Below are 19,177 nucleotides of genomic sequence, written 5' to 3' on the forward strand. Positions count from 1 at the left end.
GGACACTTCGAGGGATCCAGGGGTAGCCACAGCTTCTCTGGGCACCCTGTGCCAGGGCCTCATCACCATCTGAGTAAAAGAAAAAAAATTCTTAATGTCTGATTTAACTTACCTTCTTTTAGCTTAGAAGTGTTTCCCTTCAAAAGCAAAGACAGTTCTCCAAACACCGTAACTACTGAGCTTGGTGTCTCTCTCATTATCACTGCTTTAGTATGGGAGAAGGGAATATGCTTGCCAGTGAAAATGAGAATGCAGTGCCCTCTGTTCCTCCTTAATGAGGAACATCCTCAGGAGGATGGAGGATTTCCTTCACGAAGTTTCTTTAGCAACTGCAGAAAACACGTTGATAACTATTTTTTGATGTTTTTTCTTACAAGACTTGACTGTTTGAGTGCAGGTGCCTGCTGGAGGCTGAACTCCAGGCCTGATTCTGCTGCTTACAGAGAGGTGTCCATGGCTTCTGGGGGTATTTTGGGGAAATGGGGCTGTGGGATAAGTCACAGGTTGTAGGACAGACCCATATTTAGCAAAAGTCCTCCGGGATAACCCAAGGTGTCTCAGAAATGCTACCTGACTAAAAGCAAGCAGTTGAACTGCATTCCTCTGCTATAGAAAGCATAATTAAAATACTTGAATTGCAACCTGAGTCCAGATTCAAAACAGAAATATTTGGATTTCTAGGGGAGATGTCGGAGTGGCAGCTCTGTGCTACCCGGGAGGCCAGATCAGAGCCATTCTGGTGTTAGGCTGTCCCATCCTCTGAAATCTCCAAAAGTCCTGTGCTTTGGCTTCAAAAGCAACTCTGGGATGGTACTGATGGCTTTGAAGGAAAACAGCAGAGCTCTAATTGAAGCCAGTGGATGAAGGGGAGTGTTATAAAACATTACACCAACCTGTATCCCTCGTTTCTGACCTAACTTGCCTTTTCTACGCTTGTTTCACCTTCCACAACTCAATGCTTTTTTTCCCCTTTGTTTCACATCTCATCTATTTTTCAGTTCTGTCCTTGTGTACATAAACTTTGAGGTGATGTAGAAGATAAAGGACTCCACAGTGCCTGTATCATCAGTGGAATGGACCCCACTACAGTGGGTACAGTCACTGGGCTGCAGCCAGTGCGTTACAGAAGAGCCAAAAATACACTTATTTCCTGTATTTTACCTGCTCTGCTTGTGCTGTGATGTGCCAGAGATAAAATTTCTGTGTAAGCAAGGAAGGTAGAAAAGCTTCCTAAGCTCTGCACTGAGACCTCTGCCGCCAGCACACCACAAGACACACTTTGAGTCACACACTGATGATGAGCTGGTGGCTGCAGGTGATGTGGCATCCCTGGAGTGAGGGAACAAGTTAGGTCCCAGCTGGGATCTCTAATGTGGGGTTTTGAAGTCTAAGGTACAAATATAATTACACAGGGAGGAGCATTTTGACTGCCAGGACCCATTCTTTGGAGTTGTGTTGTTGGACAGGGACTTTTGGTGACATTTCTGTACTGCACGAGTGTCTTGTAACAACTGGGCAAAGATGTCTTTCCTTTCAGCTGCAGGGAGCATGGTGGGGTGAAGGGCAGAGCTTGGTTTTCTCTTCTGAATGCTGAGGAGCTGTGAGAACAACCCATCTCCTGGAAGCCTTTGCAGGAGTGCTGAAATCAGGGCTTGTCATTTACAGGTGACTCCCACTCATCCTGATTTGGTGGACGCCAACAAGTAGGAATTCATACATCCATCAAGTGAGGCAGCAAGACTGAGGAAGGAGCACTTGGGTGCTGGAGACTCCCAAATCTTGAGTTGAAGCAGGTGGTGCTGGAGGTCGGACCCTGATGTTTGCTGGTCCTGCAGTAGTGCTGTGATCCCATGGGGCTCCAGAACAGGATTGAGCCTTTGGCAAATGAACAGCCAAACCTGTCAAGCCCCATCTACTATGCCATCAAATGAACATTTTACAGAGGAGGGGAGAGAAAGAAAGAGAAATAAGATGGGAATGGAGGTGCCAGGTTCAGCTAAGGCAAAGGCGCATCTCTGTGGTACCTGGGCTCCTGCTCATTTCTGCGTGGGTGTTTGGCTCTCAGCCCTCCCTGGCTGTTATCTCTCAATCACTGTCACCACAGGAAAGCATTTGCTGCTTCCCACGTCACTCTTCACACCCCACAGGCACAGCTGGGACACACAGTGAGCACGTTTGTGGTGGCTCGTACCCACCTCACCCCATCTCCCTGCCCCCATCCTCAATGGCTTCATTGGGTTTTCAAGCTGAAGGTGCCTTGCAGAGAGAAGCAGGTGGTGCTTCTTGTGGTTTGCATCAAAAGCTTCACACGAATCCTAATGCTGTGCCTGCTCTAGCAGTTACTCAACGAGTTCCTCCACAAGTCATGGTTACTTGTGGTTCTATGGGACCACAGCTGGAGTGCAGAGAGCCTTCCTGCTGATTAGAGAGGTGTTAAAACCTGTTTCTCTTCAGTGATTTAATCACAAGAGGTGAACCAGCACCCTCCTTCCTTAGTCTCTGCTCTTGGGTTGTCCCTGCATGGGTGTCAAGACCAAACTGCTGTGCCGCGGCAGAGAACATCCCTAACAGTCCTTCAGGGATGTTGCCAGTCTTCAAACACTTGGAAATGCAAGCTCTAGTCTGGATCAGGCTGGCCAGACTCTGTCAGAGTCATGGACACACTCAGGCCCTCACAGCACTTGGCTGACCCAGCCTCATTTGGGTGCCAAAGGAAGATGGCCTAAGTCACCCTCTGTTAACAACGACCTCTGCACATCTCCTCGGCAACCCCTCTGAGATATTAGACCCATTCAGAACAGAAAAAGGAACATTTCACTCACTTCCTGGATACCTTTGAACAGCACCAAAGCCTTGGTTTAGATATTACCCTGTGGAGTAGTTACAGTTGTTCAAGTGCTTGCTGCTTCTGTGTCGAAATTCCCCTGGGGAATGTTCCCCAGACAGCACAGAGCCATTTTAATGGTTTTTTAAGCACCTCTGTTTTTTGCCCCTATTTAATCACTTCAATGCCCATTTCCCAATTATACACAACATTTTATTAAACTGTACAAACAGCACTGGCATTTAAAAAATTCATGCTAACCACTGTGATTAAACATGATGACCAGCTCCACAAACGGCGAGCACTGATGCCCCCTCCTGCATTTCATACAGCACAAACAAGGATTTCAACAGAGTCACTGGACTGAAACCCTTCTCAGGGTGTTCTGCTCTTCTTGTTGACTTCAGGCACTTCAGCCTTTGCTCCTGCTGGATTCTGTGCCTGCATTCCCTGCCAGTGATATCCCAGCACTGCCTGCAAGCTGCATTCATCCTGTTGAGAGGTCCAAATTGACAGCCTGGACCAGCAGAACCAGGAAGGCACCTCTGAAGGGAACCTGATTTTGGGATAACTTATCCTCTACAGCTTTCCATCTCCATGGACTGGAGGTTGATGCAACAAAGCTTCAAATGTATGTTCTTCAGATAGATCTCAACACCAACTTGAGTGACTGCCTATGCTTAAGTTGTTACAAAATCTTCTTTTTAGGCTCTGGCTTGATTTTGACCCAGCTTTTAATGGGTATCTCAGTGACAAGCAGTAACTGGATGGTTTCACAAATCTCCAACCTCAGAAAACAGTGCACCTTTGTTTAAAAGGATCCCATGATGAAAGGATCACAGAAAAGACTTTTTTTTTTTTTTTTTTTGAAACCCACCTACATTCCCACAGACTGCAAAGGGATAGAACACACAGCAAAAGGTCACAAGGTGGAAGTAAGGGCCACCCTCACCTGATGTGCCTCCTGCCCTGTGACAATCCTGTGGAGCTCGTTGACCTGTGCCAAAGAGCTGGGACACCATTTAGAGAAATAGAAAGTAAATCAGCCTTTGCAGGACCAGTTAGTAACTTTCAAGTGAAATACCCCAATTCTGTGACTTGGAAGGCCACTTTTACAATTCTTAAACAATCGTTTGAGGAAACATGTTGCATTTTTCTCATGTGGTTTTAGGTTAAAACATCAGAAAACCCCATCTAGATCTTGCCCTGAGTCTGGTGTGTGAGAAGACACTTAAAGCTTTAGAACAGGGTTCTCGAAGCATTCTGCAACTTCCCATCCTTCCTGCTCAGGCACCCTCCTTCCTTAGTAAACCTGGTTTTCTGTACTGATCTTGGCATTTCCTTTGGTAGCAATCCACTGAGATGTGCAGATGGTGGAATGGGCACCTGAAAAAATCACTTTGTCCCATGGAGAAAAATTGAGTCCTAGCACCTGTGAACAGCATTTTTGAAGGGTGTGTGGAGCAAATTTCTTCTTCAAAGCTGTGCACACTTTGGCAATTCTGCACATGTACAAGTGAAGGTTATAAAGCATCCAACCTGAGTCTTCACTGATACCCTCAGGTCTTGAACCAACCACTCTTCCTTCAGAAGAAGGTGGGTCTGGGTCAGAGTAGCAGAAATGGGCACTGGCATCACCAGAATCTCAAATAAACTTATTTTTCCTTACAGAGAAACCTGTTGGCTGTGTGTAAATAGTGGGGAACAGGTTTTGGCGTCCCCTCATTTTCAGATGCTCTCAACTACAAGAACATTGAGAAGAGGGAGACGTGAGACCAAAACATACCACAAAGAAACTTTATCATCATTGAAGAGTGGGCTGGCATCTGCTGTGGACTGGAATAAGTCAGAAGCCTCCAGGCATGGTACAAAATTTCACTGAATTGTTTCTTTATGGAGGGCTCTTGATAAAAATAACCATGCACAGTCTTCAGTTGACAAAGTGCTACTCAAATCATTACAGAGAATTCCTTCAGTAAGGCAGGTCTCAGGAAAATATTTTTTCCATTTTAGGGTTCACAAAAGAGAAGTTGCTGAACATATTTTGGTCCATGCTGTTAATCAGTGCTCTGTCAGCACAGGACAGTCTGGGTTTTTCATTTAGGAATTCCTTGTCGAAGTTGCTACAGTCACTCGGAGATTTCTTCAAGAAAAGGAAAAAAAAACTGATGTCAAACCACTAACAGTCAGATCTTTATTACCATGGTACCGATCCTATCAGGCTGCTTCCTTTGGGCTCACTTCAACCTTTAGCTGGGAGCCAGTAAATATAAAAGAGTAAATATAAGTAAATATAAGGAGTAAATATAAATATTATAAAGGAGGCACTAAGCCTGTGATCCAGGAATTCTGCCAGGCAGGGTTGTTACAGCTTTTTAACATGGCAGACTGAACTCACCAATTGTATAACAGTTGTGGAAGACTGTAAAATGAAAGTATGATGTGCTTGTCAAATTAAGTTCTATTATTATTATTAATAGAACTGTAATAATTTAATGAGACTGTTATTAATAGTCAGAATTATTGTGATTTAGCCAAACACCTGGTTCCTGAACTGTTTTACCTTCTGCAGTGCAATGAAAGGTAATAATTTCAGAATGGGCTGCAGTTATGTGGTGAAGGGAAGGCGTTACCCTGCTGCAGAAACTGAGAAAGAGATGAGTAATTTATGGTGTGGGCGTGCCAGACCCAGGCTTGCAGCCAGCACAAAGCAGTATTGTGAGGATCAGGTCAGGCAACCAGTAGAAATGCACAGTTTAGAGGACCTGAAATGGGTGGAACTGAAAGAAGATCCATCCTTACCACTCTTGGTTTGAAAGGAGGCTCCATCCTTCTCTCTTCCAAAGCTTCCCAGTTGATTTCCCGGAAAAAGGCGTGCTGGCGGATGTTCCCTCTCGCACCCAGTCTCCTCTCAGGCTCTCTTACAAAAAGCTGGAATGTTGATTCCATAGGTTAAATCCTCTGATGATAATACAGGCACAAAGCAGGGTGGAATGTGTAATTATCCAGAATCAGTGCAATGAGAAGAGGCCATAATGGAGAAAATGTTGGGATTCTTTTTCCTAAACAAGGAAGTTTACTGATTGGTGTAAAGAGGATTACTACCTTTAATCCTTTAAACAGTACAGGCTGTTTGGGCAGAAAGATGCCAGCATGTACCCCAAAAAGAGATGTTCAACATCTCAGTCTGATGTAACCCTTAGTTTGAAGTATTTTTTTTTCCAGGAGTTAACGAGCCTTGCACCTTAGGGATTGCTCTGCAAAGAAACATCTCTGCTGGTGTCTGTGAGGAGCCACCATCACAAATCAGGAGAAGACACACAAATCTCCTTATGGCAGAGGTGTGGTTTCATGCCCACAGGAAGGACAGTGTCTAAACTAAATCTGTTCCTCCCTACAACTGAAGCTGAAGAGAAACAAATTGAAGACAATAATTCTGGCATAAAGACTTTCATTCAATGGGTGGTGATCCTTACCTTCACCAAAATGTCCTTTGCATCCTTGTCTAGCCAGCGAGGGTAGAAGGGGTTATCCATACGGATGGACTGGAAAAGCTCCTCTTCATCTTGGCCATGGAAAGGGGACTGGCCAATGAGCATCTCATACAGGAGGACACCAAAGGACCACCAGTCAACAGAGGTGTTGTATTTCTGCCCCAGCAGTATCTGCCCAGGAAGAGGAGCCATAAAGACAGAAGTTAAATGTTTGATATGACATGTTTTTCGACTTTAGGAGGGTGGCCAGACCTTGCAACAGCTGCTCTGCAGAGTGGGCTATCAGGGGTGCTTCCCCATGTCTGCAGCAGGAGCCAGAAATCTGCCAGTGGTGCAGGGTCTGTGGCTCCTGGAGCAACGAGGCACAGCCACACCTGAGTGCCAAAACAGTCCCTGGCACTACAGACAAAGAGACAGCATGCAACTCCTAAGTTACTTGAACAAATCCTTGGCTACCAGAGAGATCTCAAATATAAAAGATGAGACAAGTCGTCTTCAGCCTTCTCTCCAAGGGTTCAAATCAGGCTTGTGAAGTCCAAGAAGACAAATGGTCAGGTATTAGCATTTTGGGATTGATTCCAGTGACACAGGCTGAGTTTTAGAATTACAAATGTGGCAGCATAAAGGTACTTTAGGACTATCAGTCACTTAAAATGGTGTGACTATCCCAGCAAAATCTTCCCCGGGAAAAACATGGAAGGGGTTGCTGATCTGTCCTCTTGGGACCAACTGGGTTTTAGATGGAGGGATGGGAATTTGTCCTCAGTCAGTCCCTTGGTTTGTGCCTTTCAGTGTTACCTATAAAGTGACATCCAGCTGGAGTGACACCCTCCCCAGGGTCTAAAGGACCAACACCAAGTTCTCAAACTTCCTCTCTGGACAAGCAAAATTGATCTCAGCTGCCTTTATATATCTGTTGTGGAGATATCTAGAGCTGAACCAGATATCACTGTCTCCTTTTATAGCTAAGGAAGGGAATTTGCCCAATTTTAAACATCCATATAAGTATCTACCTGCTGTAAAATACAATTCCTGTTTGTCTCCTTTGGTTCTCAAAGAGCCACACATAGATTTTTACATTGCAGATATCTAAAGGTTCATATAATGACTGTGGTGTGTAGGATTCTTATCAGAATTTTAGAGCTGTAGAGGGGAAAATTTAATTTTGAGGCACAATCTTTACCCTCAAACCCACATCTTGGTTGCAATGAGATGCTCTATACTACATCTGTCTCCAAAAGAGGAGATACCAAAAGGCCAAAAACCAGATTTGACTATATGATGTAATGTATACAATGAGTTCCACTCAGAGACAGAAAAAAAAATCAGCAAGACCCCTTAATATATATTTTTTTATCACTTACAAATTAAATCATCCCAACCTTTCCCTCTGAAAAGAGAAATTATTTTCATAAGACTTTATCTTTTAAAGTCCAAAGTACCTGGAAATTGAAATGGAAGTGTTTTATTACAGTCAGAAAGAAAAAGGTTTATTTTGTTTGAAATTCTCCAGGAAAAAAATAAACTCAGCAATTTAATTGCAGGCTGGTTTTTTTTTTTTTTTTTTTTTTTTTTTTTTGGTGTGTTTTGTTTTGTTTTGTTTGTTTGTTTTGTTTTTTCTTTTTTTTTTCTTTTCTTTTTCTGTCAGGTATTTTTTGAAATGAAAAGAAATTGCTTATCTACTGTCCCAAACCACCCCTTATTTCCTTATTTGCATGGCTGTGGCCAAGGTGCTGGGTCTGTAACAAATTTCAGTGGTAGCAGCTGCAGTGAAATACTGACAGAGTCCAGTGCTCCTGCCTGTGGCAGAAGAGATGATCCATAAACTCTAGAAGTGCTTTCCATTTAGAGGTAAAATGTTTTATATGCACTCGTTGAATCCCTAAAATAAACACAGTGCAGAAATAAAACTCTGAGCTATTTCAGTTTTTCTCCTTTCTGTAAAATAAAATCACAGATAAATGGATCAACACTTGGCTATCTTTTTTTTAGGAGCAAAAAATAGTTTTTTTTCTTTTTCATAAATAAAAGCATACTGAAGTGGAATAAAAGACAATTGCAGCTTGATTGCAGAGCACACTTGCACCCTTTCTTAGGCAATAGAAATCCAATTGATTCCAAGAGACCCTTGAGCCAGCAGTGGTGTAACCTCAGCCAGAATCGAGCCCTCAGTGCACAGTGAGGGACCAATGAATTATAGTAGAGGGAAAAAAAATCCCTAAAAGCTTTGACAGCTCTTTGGAAAGTACCAATATCCATCATGAAAACACTAAAATTACGAAATGGGTTCTTGAAAGGTAAATAAATGGATTTCAGATCAATGTCAGACATGATGCATGGATGACTTGTAGGTTTCTCTCTGAGCTAAAAAATATTTTCTTTGGCCACCTAATTAGTCAAAGCCTCTCCATAGTAAGATTTATCATTGTGTGAAGTCACCAGGTTAAGGAAACTTTCTCTTTTCTGGACGGATTTAGTACAAAACAACTAAATTTTCTAAGGGGAAAAAAAAAAAAAAAAAAGAAAAAAAAAAAAAGAACAAATTTCTGTCTGGGTAAAAATGGAAAGAAATAAGGGAAAGGGCACTGTCAGCATTCCTCATGCTGTGTCTGTCCCTCAATTGCGGGACCTCTTGGAGTTTCTTCTACCATGGCCTAAAAAGAATTTCCATCAAGTATTCTCTTTCTTGGTTTAAGCCAAGCTCCACTTGCATCAAAAAATGAATTAGCCACAAAAATAAACAATGCCAAACAGCAACACAGACCCTGAGCCACACTGAAATCCAGTTTCTGGCCTGGAACTGCTCCAAACCAGGTTATTACCATTTGCCACCTCCACCACTGCACAGCAGTCAGACCTTAAGACATTTCCTGTCCCACAGCATTTGCTGACCCCCCCTGTACCCCACACCTACCTCAGGGGCAATATAGTCAGGAGTCCCACAGAAAGTGCTTGTCTTTGCATCTCCAAACATGTTCTCCTTGCACATCCCAAAGTCAGCAATTTTGATGTGCCCCTCATTGTCCAGGAGGACATTGTCCAGCTTCAAGTCTCTGTGGAGAAAGAGAAGAAAACCCCGTTCTTCAAAGTGGAAAGCACACAAGTTATTTAAGCAGGTTACACTCGCTACACTTGTTCTCTGCCTCTATGTAGTGCCTACATGCTGGAAATACAAAGGAACGCTGAGGGATAAATGAGGAAACTGCTCTCTTGGGCTTCAGCACGCCTCTTCTGCACTTCTCTTGTCTCAGCACTGATTTATCTGCTGGAGAAGACACAGAGTCATGTAATCACAGAATGATTTGACCTGGAAGGGACCTTAAAGACTACCCAGCTCCAATCCCCTGCCATGGGCAGGGACGCCTTCCACTAGACCAGGTTGCTCCAAGCCACATCCAGCCTGGCCTTGAACATTCCAGAGATCACATCACCCAAGACATCTTCTAAAAGCTGTTTCTTTCAAGGATGCAGAACAGTGAATCTAAGAAGGGCTTTGTGCCAGCTGATGCTTCTGCCCCAACACAGCCTGGAGAACGAGAGCAAGTAGTTCTCACTCTCTCCTCCCCTGGGGATCTCAATATTCTCTCTGAAGCTGCTGCCAGATATCCCTGGTAGTGCAGGCTCTACAAATGTCACAAGAGGCAAAGACCCCCACAGAGGGTCAGAGTAATCCCAGGCATCAGCAGAGCCCTCACCACTGCTGGGCCGCACCATCTGAACCCCGGGATTTACAAAGCCTTTCACACTCAGCTGCCAGGCTGTTGTCTGAGTTTACAAGGTCTGAGCTACTCTGGGAAGCAAAGAGCCCAGAGAGATGAAGAAAACAGAAATGCATATAGAAGGAAATAGAACCATCTGATGAATCATGACCATTGGTGGAGAACAACATGGTCCTCAAGTGGGAAGTAACACTGAAAGGAGAGAAAAGCTTGTAAGGAAGAAAAGAAAAAGGCAGAAAAAAAAGAAGGCGGGTAAAGTTTCTATGTTAATTTTCTTAAATCTTACCTAAAGATTTTTTTATTTGAGATAATGACCTGGGTAAAATGTTTGGATCAGTGATGCTGCATTTAACCAGGGATGTGGGTAGAATTTGGGTCACCTGGTCCATGAGCACACACATTCCTGCACTGCCTGGTTTGTGCTAAAAATCACTGCTCCTTCTCAGGGCTCCCAAAGCACCCAGACACATTTGCTTACAGCTGAGGGTGTAACTGGTTTTTTTCACGCTAATTCACGGCCTACACATATTTTGGCCAAAAGGCCAAGTTGGATGGAGCCTGATCCAGTGGATGGCATCCCTGCCCATGGCGAGGGGACTGGAACTAGGTGATCTTTAAGGTTCCTTGCACCCCAAACCCCTCTGTGAATCCGTGATTTTCCACACCTCAGGCAAGAGGCCTAACCATGAGGCTACTGCATGGACACCCTCCCCGACAACTGCTTCACAATGCGGGGGCTTTTTTCAGATATATTCCTCAAAGAAGGCAATTTCTAATCCTTGATGCTCCTGGGATGATGGCCTGCAATTGCAGGGAAGACGATTCTTCAGCCTCCCTCTGTGCAAAGCTCCCAGTCTTGCTTGGGCCAGGTCCTCATCAGGGTGGGGGACATTGTGGTGTTTATACACTAAATCGTTGTCATGGGGCGATTGTTCGCTGTAAGAATATGGCCCAAGACAAAATGGGAGTCATCAATCAAAGAGAAATACAGAGAGAACCAAGACGTTTGCCTTCCAAGTGGCAGACACTCATGTTGTCACAATTTCCAGCTGGAATGACTTATTTTAGTTACAATGTTGAGATCAATCTCACGCTGCCTGCACTGCTTTTATTCATCCAGTAGATCGAAGCAAAAACAAAAAAACCCATCAGCTACAGTTTGCTTTCATTATTTTGATGAGTCTCAAACTCATTGGCTTCTGGGACTGGAGTTTCTGCCAAAAAATGTCTCGGCTCGTTCGTTAAAGTTTAAGGCAATGTTTCCAAACGTGGGTGCATGAGACAGAACAGCTGGATTCATTATTCTTACGACATCGCAAGAGACGTAGTTTCAAAAATTATTTCTATTCACTTTCCTAAGTGCTGAGTTTGCTATGACAGAGATACTGATGACTCTGTGTTCTCAGCTGACCTTGTTGTCATTGTCTTCAGTGAAAAAGGGAAAAGAGAGTAGGACTGGTTAGACCTTTTCTCTCAACGCTTGATACCCAAAGCAATGTCACCAGCTCTGAGGAATGAGATATTTCTTCCTATCCACATGCTACCCAGTGCCCAGATGTTCCAATTTCTCCCCAATTCCCAAGGCTCCAGATTAAACACCCCTCTTCTTTCAGGAGGAAATGGGTCCCAAACCCCAACACAGCACTGGCACAGTGATTCCAAGTAAAAATGTGAATTATAAATAAAACACTACCATTAGCAGTCCTGCCATAAAGTCACCATGTCCTGCAGATATTTTTAATTGAATTTTCTGAGAAGACTGACTAAAATTAACAGACATGGCCAAGTGATTTGGGCACTTCAGAAAATGTTTCCTTTCACTCACGGAGAATAATAATTAGAGCCAGAAAAGTTGCTGAGGCCCCAGAGATCATCTTAGCTTAATGCCAGTGATATTGATCTCATGTTTATGCAATCACCATTATCGGTCAATAAAGACTATAAATGGCTCCCACATGAGTACTAATAAGAATCAAAGCTTGTGTTTTAAAGGGAGAATGGATTGTGAGCAAGTCATCCACTTTCAGCATTTGCTCTAATGTTCACACTACATGACAAACACTGAAATAAGCTAATTTTGGATTCAGCAAACATCGTTGCTGTAGGGAGCTTCCTCATTTATTTGTGACAAGTTATTTGTTTTCTGCTTTTAAAGAAGGCTGCAATGTAGTAACTGAATTTTGCCATGAAGTTGAGCTTAACCAGAGCTCCCCAGAAAATCATTTCCTCTATTGGCCATGGGAAATCAGACTCTGGCCTAATTTCTGGTAGAACTGGGCACTTCCCATACACATTTTAACAAACATTTTTTATGTTCATTTGATGAACGTAAAAATGCCCTCTGCTCTCTGTTTACTGCAAGAAGAGCTTAACAGACCACTCAAATTCATCATGGTCAGATGAATCCCATCTCCCCATTGTGCACAAAATTAACCCAAAATTAAGGTGTATCACTGTCTCCCTGCTTTTGTTACTTGAGTTGAGCTTGCTGCCAGTGTCCCAAGGTAACCAGCACAACAGATGTATCAAATTTCTTGTGTCTGATGACCTTAATATACCTTGATTTGTTGAAAGCTTAAACAAGGTGCCTACACTGGGTGCTGTGTGAATAACTCTGTGTAAATGCACCCAAGGGTTTGTTTTAATGTTAACTGAAATAGGACTGGGTTCTGAAAGAAGGATCAAAACTGCCTTTTCTGCACTCTCTCTTCTAAATAAAACACCCAAACTCTGTAAAATGGAAATCTGCAGAGAAATGCAGGGCCACTAAGTACAGCCAAGAAACAACCTCTCTGTTGCCATTGGTGCTTGCAGGGAAAAGCAGAAAAGGTTTAGCATTTGGCATATGAACTACACTAAGGAGTAAAATTACCTGTATATTATGCCCTTGGAATGGAGGAACTGGAGCCCACAAATGATTTCAGCAGCATAAAACCTAAATGACAGAAGGCACAGGTTAGAACAGGAGCTTCCCAAAGGCTTTTTCAACTAGAACCCAAAAGGATGGAAACCTTTTCTCCACAAGAACCAATGTTTCATTAGGTTCCCAGAAGGTTTGGAGTGTCTCCAGAAGGCTTGGGGTGACTGTGTTTTGCTGATGGGTGACGTGAGATTCCCAAAAGCAGGTGGGAATCTGGGATGGGGAGCATAGACAGACTCTCTGGATTGCCAAACTGCCCTTTTCCCTGCCCAGATTTATGACCTGCTTTCAAAGAATCCTGGAATTCTGGAATTATTTAGGCTGGAAAACCTGTCTAGCATCAAGTCCAACCATTAACCCACCACTGTGAAAACCACTGAACCATGTCCCCAAGTGCCACATCCACATTTCTTGAACACTTATAGGGACAGTGACTCCACCACTTCCCTGGACAACCTGTTCCAACGACTGATCACACTTTCAGTGAAGAAATTATCTTTCTGATTTTGAAAGCTTATCCATAATATGGGCTATCCAGCAGGTTGGTGGCCTTTGTCTGGAACTCTTTTGAGCTTAAGTAGTTGTTCTCAGCACATTTTTACCCAAAGGACACCATCACATCCTGCTGCAAAGAGGCAGCATCAGTGTGAAGAATGAAAGTGCTGTCCCAAAAGGGAATGAAACCAGAGGATCATATCCCCCTCCAGTGTGGCACAGCTCTGCTCCCTCAGCCTTCAATGAATTGGCCCTTAATTCTGGACATTCAAATGCATTTGGAAAAAATCATCAGACACTGATTTAAATGATGGTGTGGGTTTTTTATTATTAAATTATTAAATAAAAGTAATTCCTATAGTGGTTTCAATATTGACTTTCGAATTACCTTTTGCTTGCAGAAGGATCAAAAGCACCTTTCATTTATTCTAATTCTTCTATTTACTTTAATCAAAGCTAAATACATTTTTAATTCTTGGCTGCTATATTAATTTTTTTGTTTAAATTTACCTTTTGTGCTTTTGATAGGTTTTCACCCCACCCCCTTGAACTTTAAAGGGGAAAAAAGGGAAAATCCCATTACTTCTAAAAAACAACAGCTTCACCTCTGACCACTGGGCTGGGAACCTCAGCTTCAGCAGGTCGTGCAGCGTGGCCAAAGAGTGTTCTAAAGAAGCAAGGTCATGTCTGAGTGAAACCAACTGTGTGGATGGAGTCTAAAAGTCTTCTCTGAGAGGGAAAAGATGGGAAGTGACTCCCTCCAAGTCCTTCACTGAGCTGGGAGGAAGGCCTGTATGGTTTTGTTGAGTTTGGAGACAGCTGGGATAGAGAGGAATTCAGCTTCCAGCACTAACATCATCCCCACTTGGCAGCTGGGCAAGGTGAAGAGAGGTCAAATAATCTGCCCAAGATTTCCTCTGCAGGGCAGCAGCAGAGTTGGGAATAAAATCAAGCCCCCAGTTTGCTCCTCTCTCAAGTGCACCCTGCAGGCCCAAAGGCAATGATAAACATCTTACGTTGCTCTGGGAAGGTCGAATTTATGGCAGCTCTGGATATGGAACATAAGGTCTCCTCCATTGAGGTATTCCATCACAAAAAAGAGGTTTTCCTAGAGAAGGAGACAAGAATAAATAAAGGGTGGTAAAGAGCGAGGTAAACGTTTAAATGTTTTAAACAAAAAAAACCCAAATCGCTCAGAAAGAGGAAGGAAAGTATTACTGTGAGAGTTTTCAAAAGAAAGCAGCTTCTTTTTTAGATTCCTCATTTCTCCTCTTGGTTCCCTAAGGCCAGACTCACACTCCCTGCTCTGATTTCTATAAATGCCATTAGCAAACACTGCAAAGCCACTTTATAACCAGCTGGGGCTGTGGATTTTTACCAGCAGAGGTCCAGGCTCACAGAAAGGGGTCAGTAACTTTACAGTCTCTGTATAGCAGAAGGACAGAAGGACAGGCTTCTCAGGGGACTAGTGGAAAAGGCAAAAATCACTTGCAACTCTCTTCTGGTTCCCATCCCAGTGCATTATCCATCCAGTGCTGTGACTTCAAGCTGGTGTCACCTGCATTCCTGCACAGCTTCTGTGGAGGCACCTGGGTCTGACTTTTTCAAGTTATCAGAGACACCAACCAGACACAGAAGTTTGTTCTAAGCACATGCTTAATGTTAAGCATGAGAACTGCTCTATGTAGCTTGGTGGCAGGAAAAGTAATGAATTAATCATATTTCTAGATACCCATTGAGCACTTGTGTGTCAGAGAAGCCTGGAAAAAGTCGAGTTCTTGTCCCCAGTTGCATGCAACCATCAGCTGTTGGACCAGGGCAGTGAAAAACTCTCCTCCTGGTACATAGAAATGATGGAATCTCTCTATATATAATGAGCAGAACTGATCACTGAGGGTTTTTTTCCAATCCTTGATACAGAATCATGGAATCACAGAATGGTTTGGGTTGGAAGAGACTTTAAAGACCCCTGAAGTTCCAACCCCCTGCCATGGGCAGGGACACTTCCCACTAGACCAGGTTACTCATGTACATGACACTGATCATCTCACAGCTTCATCAGCCAAAACCTCCCCATCAGAACCCTGCAGAGGGTGCTTTAGATTGATCCCCTCCATGCTGAATTGTCTCTACAAAGCAGAAAGGACACCTTTTTCTGGAGGAAAAGGATCTGCACACTGAGTTATGGTCCCAGTGTAAACTTCTGTTTTGGCAATCTCACATTTTGTGCATAAATGCAGGAATAAAACAAAATGGATGCAGTATTTTTTTCCCCTCAAAAGCCTCTCTGTTCTGTACACACCTGAAGTCAGCCGTCTCTAGGCTATGCTATAAAGTTTATGAGTATCTTCCTTGTGTTGCCTATTGCCCATTACATTTTTTTCTGGGAGGGAAATAGAGTTATTTTCACTTATATTTTTAACAGTGGAAGGTTTTTATCCATAAGATCTAATGTAAGTATCTCTGGAAGCAAGCCAAGAGCTGGCTATGTTAAAAAACCACAAAAGTGCTTGTTCCTTTCAAACAACAGCTGTCTGCTCTAATTTGTGCAATTTCTTTAGCCAGATCCTCTTAATTACAGCACTCTTATTTAAATGGACTCACTGGAAACCCCACCTGTCATCCAACAAGCTCAAAGCCAGATCTGGCCTCCTGGGGAAAGAATACAAATTCCATCACTTAACCAAATGGGTGCAGGTTTTCGGGTTTTTTTTGCATCTGCAGGGGGCTGTGCAGGTAAATGAGTTCCAGCAACTAAAAAGGCCAAAGAAAGGTGGGAAATTTAGTGAAGAAATGCATAAATCTTGGAAGCAACATGAGCTCAGGAGTCCATTCAGGAAAATACTTGAACAGATGCTCTTTGGGAAGGTACACAGGGAGGTGATGGGGTTTAGCCAACAACACACCAGCCGTCACATGTGCCCTGCTGGGACTGAAAAAACCTCATAGGTTTTTGAAATGGGCCAGACTCAGCTATAGTGGGCTGGGAAGGAGAAAACCCCTCAGTTCCCCGGTAAAGTCCGCTGCTTTTGGCTACATCTTATCACACATCTCTAACTGCAAGTTAAAATCCATGTTTATCCAGCAGAATGAGCCGTCACTCTCTGCTTGTTCATGGACTTGAACAACTATCTGATGTTCCTGTTTAACCAAACCCAGGGACTCTGAAACTGGGGATTCCAGACGGGATCACTCTGACTTTCCTGCTCTGGGACTTGGAAGTTCTCCCTGCTTCTTAAGAAGTGCAGATGTCCAGAACAGCTCATGGAGAACTGGTTGAGATCAGCCCTATGTCATTATGAGTGGTGAGGTGTAACCAAGAAGGGCAAAGTGCAACAGCTTACTGGAGTCAGCTTCCTAGGTCTGAGATCTACAGAGCCACAGAACACATTAAATATGGGAAATGGCAAAACCCATTCTTGAAACCACTGAAAAATCAAGAGAGTGCTAGAGGTCAAAGGGTCAGAGTGGCACAGAGGACGTTCTTGCAGACAGGCTCCAGCTTTACTTCCTCTTGTCCTGGGAAAGTTAACTGTGGGCTCCTGAAAGTTAACTGAGAGGCTCTGGAGTCTGCCAGCACTTGGAGCAGGCAAGGGGAGGCTAAGGGGGTATTATCTGGTTGAAAATGTCCCTGCTCACTGCAGGGCATTTGGAGTAGATGGCCTTTAAAGGTCCTTTCTAACCCAAACCATTCTCTGATTCTCCGAGCCCATATCCCCTGCAATGGTCCTGCCTTTGGATGTTGAGCAAACAAGCAGGAATGTTGTTCCTCAGTGGTGAGATCCACACAGCTCTGCAGGAGACTTGGAAAGAGTGCCCTGCCTCTCTGCCCTGCAGGTGACAACTTGCTGACCACCTGAGGGAGCATCCCTGGGTATAAAATACTCAAGCCAAACTTTTGGTCACAGTTCTTGGCTCACACAACAGAACAGAAAAAAATCTCATCTCTTGGCAGACCTCAGGGCCATCTTTTACAGCCACAGAGCTCAAGGAGGACTGGGAAGGCACTTACTGCACGCAGGGATGGACACTGCACCAGGGTAGTTATAAAATCATAGAAATTCTGAGTTGGAAGGGACCATCAAGGATCATCAAAGTCCAACTCCTGGCCCTGCACAGGACATCCCTGAGAATCACACCATGTGCCTGGGAGCGTTGTTCCAAACAATTCCTGATCTATTTGACACCAGTTGCCTTAAGAATATCCATGTATCAGCCAGTCCCTACTTGTAGACCATCTTCCAGGGGATTTCTCCATTGCAGCACTGGGGACAGGACAAACCCTTCCGTGGGATGGTGAAGAGCTGCTCCTACAGCATACAGAACCCTACAACACGAGGCTGTACAACACAGACACGGCAGCTGTGTCCTGCACAAAATAACACAGTTCCTGCACACAAAATAACACTGCTCTCCAGCCGAGCCAGTCCTGCCAGGTGCTGAAAGCCTGGATTACTGCAAGAACTCAATTTCCTGCCCTTTCAATCCCTCACGGCCTGTGCTGAGCTGAGCTCCACCCCACAGAGCCACCTGCTCCTTCTGCCTCTCCAGGACATGGCAGGGATGGAGTTAAACCAACCTGCTCCTGCTCTGCTGCGACTGCTGTGAGAATGAATAGTCACTATCAGAGATGCTTTCAACTTTATAAACAATGAGTATAAAGCAGGCAGCATTTAAATTGATCTTTTGAAGGTACATCCTTTAGCAGGCTCTTAAAATCCTTTAACCAGCTGGAAGCCCTCCAGAACACTTTTCTGCAGAGATTTTCAGATTTTGTTTTCTTTGCATTTTGAAAGCACTTGCATACATACAAATACACAATTTAACACCATTTACTGGGGAGAAAAATTTATTCTTCCCAGGGCTTCCAGGAGGATGAATGTCAGAATAATTAATGCTGCAGGACAGAGCATTTTTACCTGTGTTTAGAGCAGTTACCCTAAGAAATGTCTCCAAATGGAGAAGGCTCCAGATTAAGTGACCTAATCCTGCTGCATTCCCATTGAATTAGGCTGTTCCTGGCCAAGAGAAAGGCTGGAAATGATGCAACTCCTGCAGCTGATTCTAGTCTCATCTTTTTCATGCAGTTCAGCACAGTCTGGGTGCTGATCCACACTTTGGATCTATTTTATTTCATGGGACAGTTGGTAGCCAAGAGCCTCTCAAACCTTTTCCATCACATCACTCAGTGCTGCAATCCCACCAGAGCATCCCAATCCAGTGGGAAAGAGGAAAATGCAGTCCTCACTGTGTCTACAGTCATGAGGAACAGCTAACACAGGGTTACTCCTCGCTAGGAGGTGACTACAGGTGCTCACCTGCACTGGAATTTACACCAGAGCAATCCAAGCTATAATTCTGTTCTCTGGTTTAAAGACTTCCCCCCCCCCCCCCCCCCCCCCCTCCTTGTGTAATATCAGCCTATCTTCTGGAGATGGCAGCATTTCTTACAGCTGCCCAACGATCCACTCCAGTCCCTGCTCTCTCTGTTTATTCCTTGTTCTAATCCTTACACTGTCAGCATTTCTAGCTGCGTGTTCAGCTGCTCATTTGAGATGCTCAGCGTGGTGTGCCCATCTGCTTAGTACAAAGCATAGGAATATTTTTATACACATAAACAAGATACATTTGCAGAGATAAAGGTGCAGACTTGGCTTCCTCTCGAGCTTTTAGACCCCAAGACCCTTACTCACACTCAGAGCAGACAGACTCCATCACTCACTGA

The 19,177-nt window shown here is 43.9% G+C and overlaps 1 protein-coding gene across 3 annotated transcripts in view; it reads right to left on the reverse strand.

Moving 5' to 3' along the window:
• Window positions 1–2,397: 2,397 nt before the first annotated feature.
• The window catches only part of PRKCQ (protein kinase C theta), a 55,414-nt gene continuing 38,634 nt past the window's right edge, over window positions 2,398–19,177 (reverse strand). For all 3 annotated transcript variants that reach the window (XM_066182671.1, XM_066182672.1, XM_066182673.1), the window contains 6 exons: window positions 14,469–14,560; window positions 12,910–12,972; window positions 9,233–9,371; window positions 6,301–6,489; window positions 5,627–5,755; window positions 2,398–4,967 (listed from right to left, as the gene is read on the reverse strand). In XM_066182671.1, the coding sequence (XP_066038768.1) occupies window positions 4,812–4,967; window positions 5,627–5,755; window positions 6,301–6,489; window positions 9,233–9,371; window positions 12,910–12,972; window positions 14,469–14,560 (768 nt within the window). In that variant the 3' untranslated portion in view covers window positions 2,398–4,811. The remainder of the gene's footprint in view (window positions 4,968–5,626; window positions 5,756–6,300; window positions 6,490–9,232; window positions 9,372–12,909; window positions 12,973–14,468; window positions 14,561–19,177) is intronic.

This window comes from Chamaea fasciata, unplaced genomic scaffold, assembly GCF_029207755.1.
Source record: "Chamaea fasciata isolate MVZ Bird 193981 ecotype frontalis unplaced genomic scaffold, bChaFas1.0.hap1 SCAF_5, whole genome shotgun sequence".
NCBI lineage: Eukaryota > Metazoa > Chordata > Aves > Passeriformes > Sylviidae > Chamaea > Chamaea fasciata.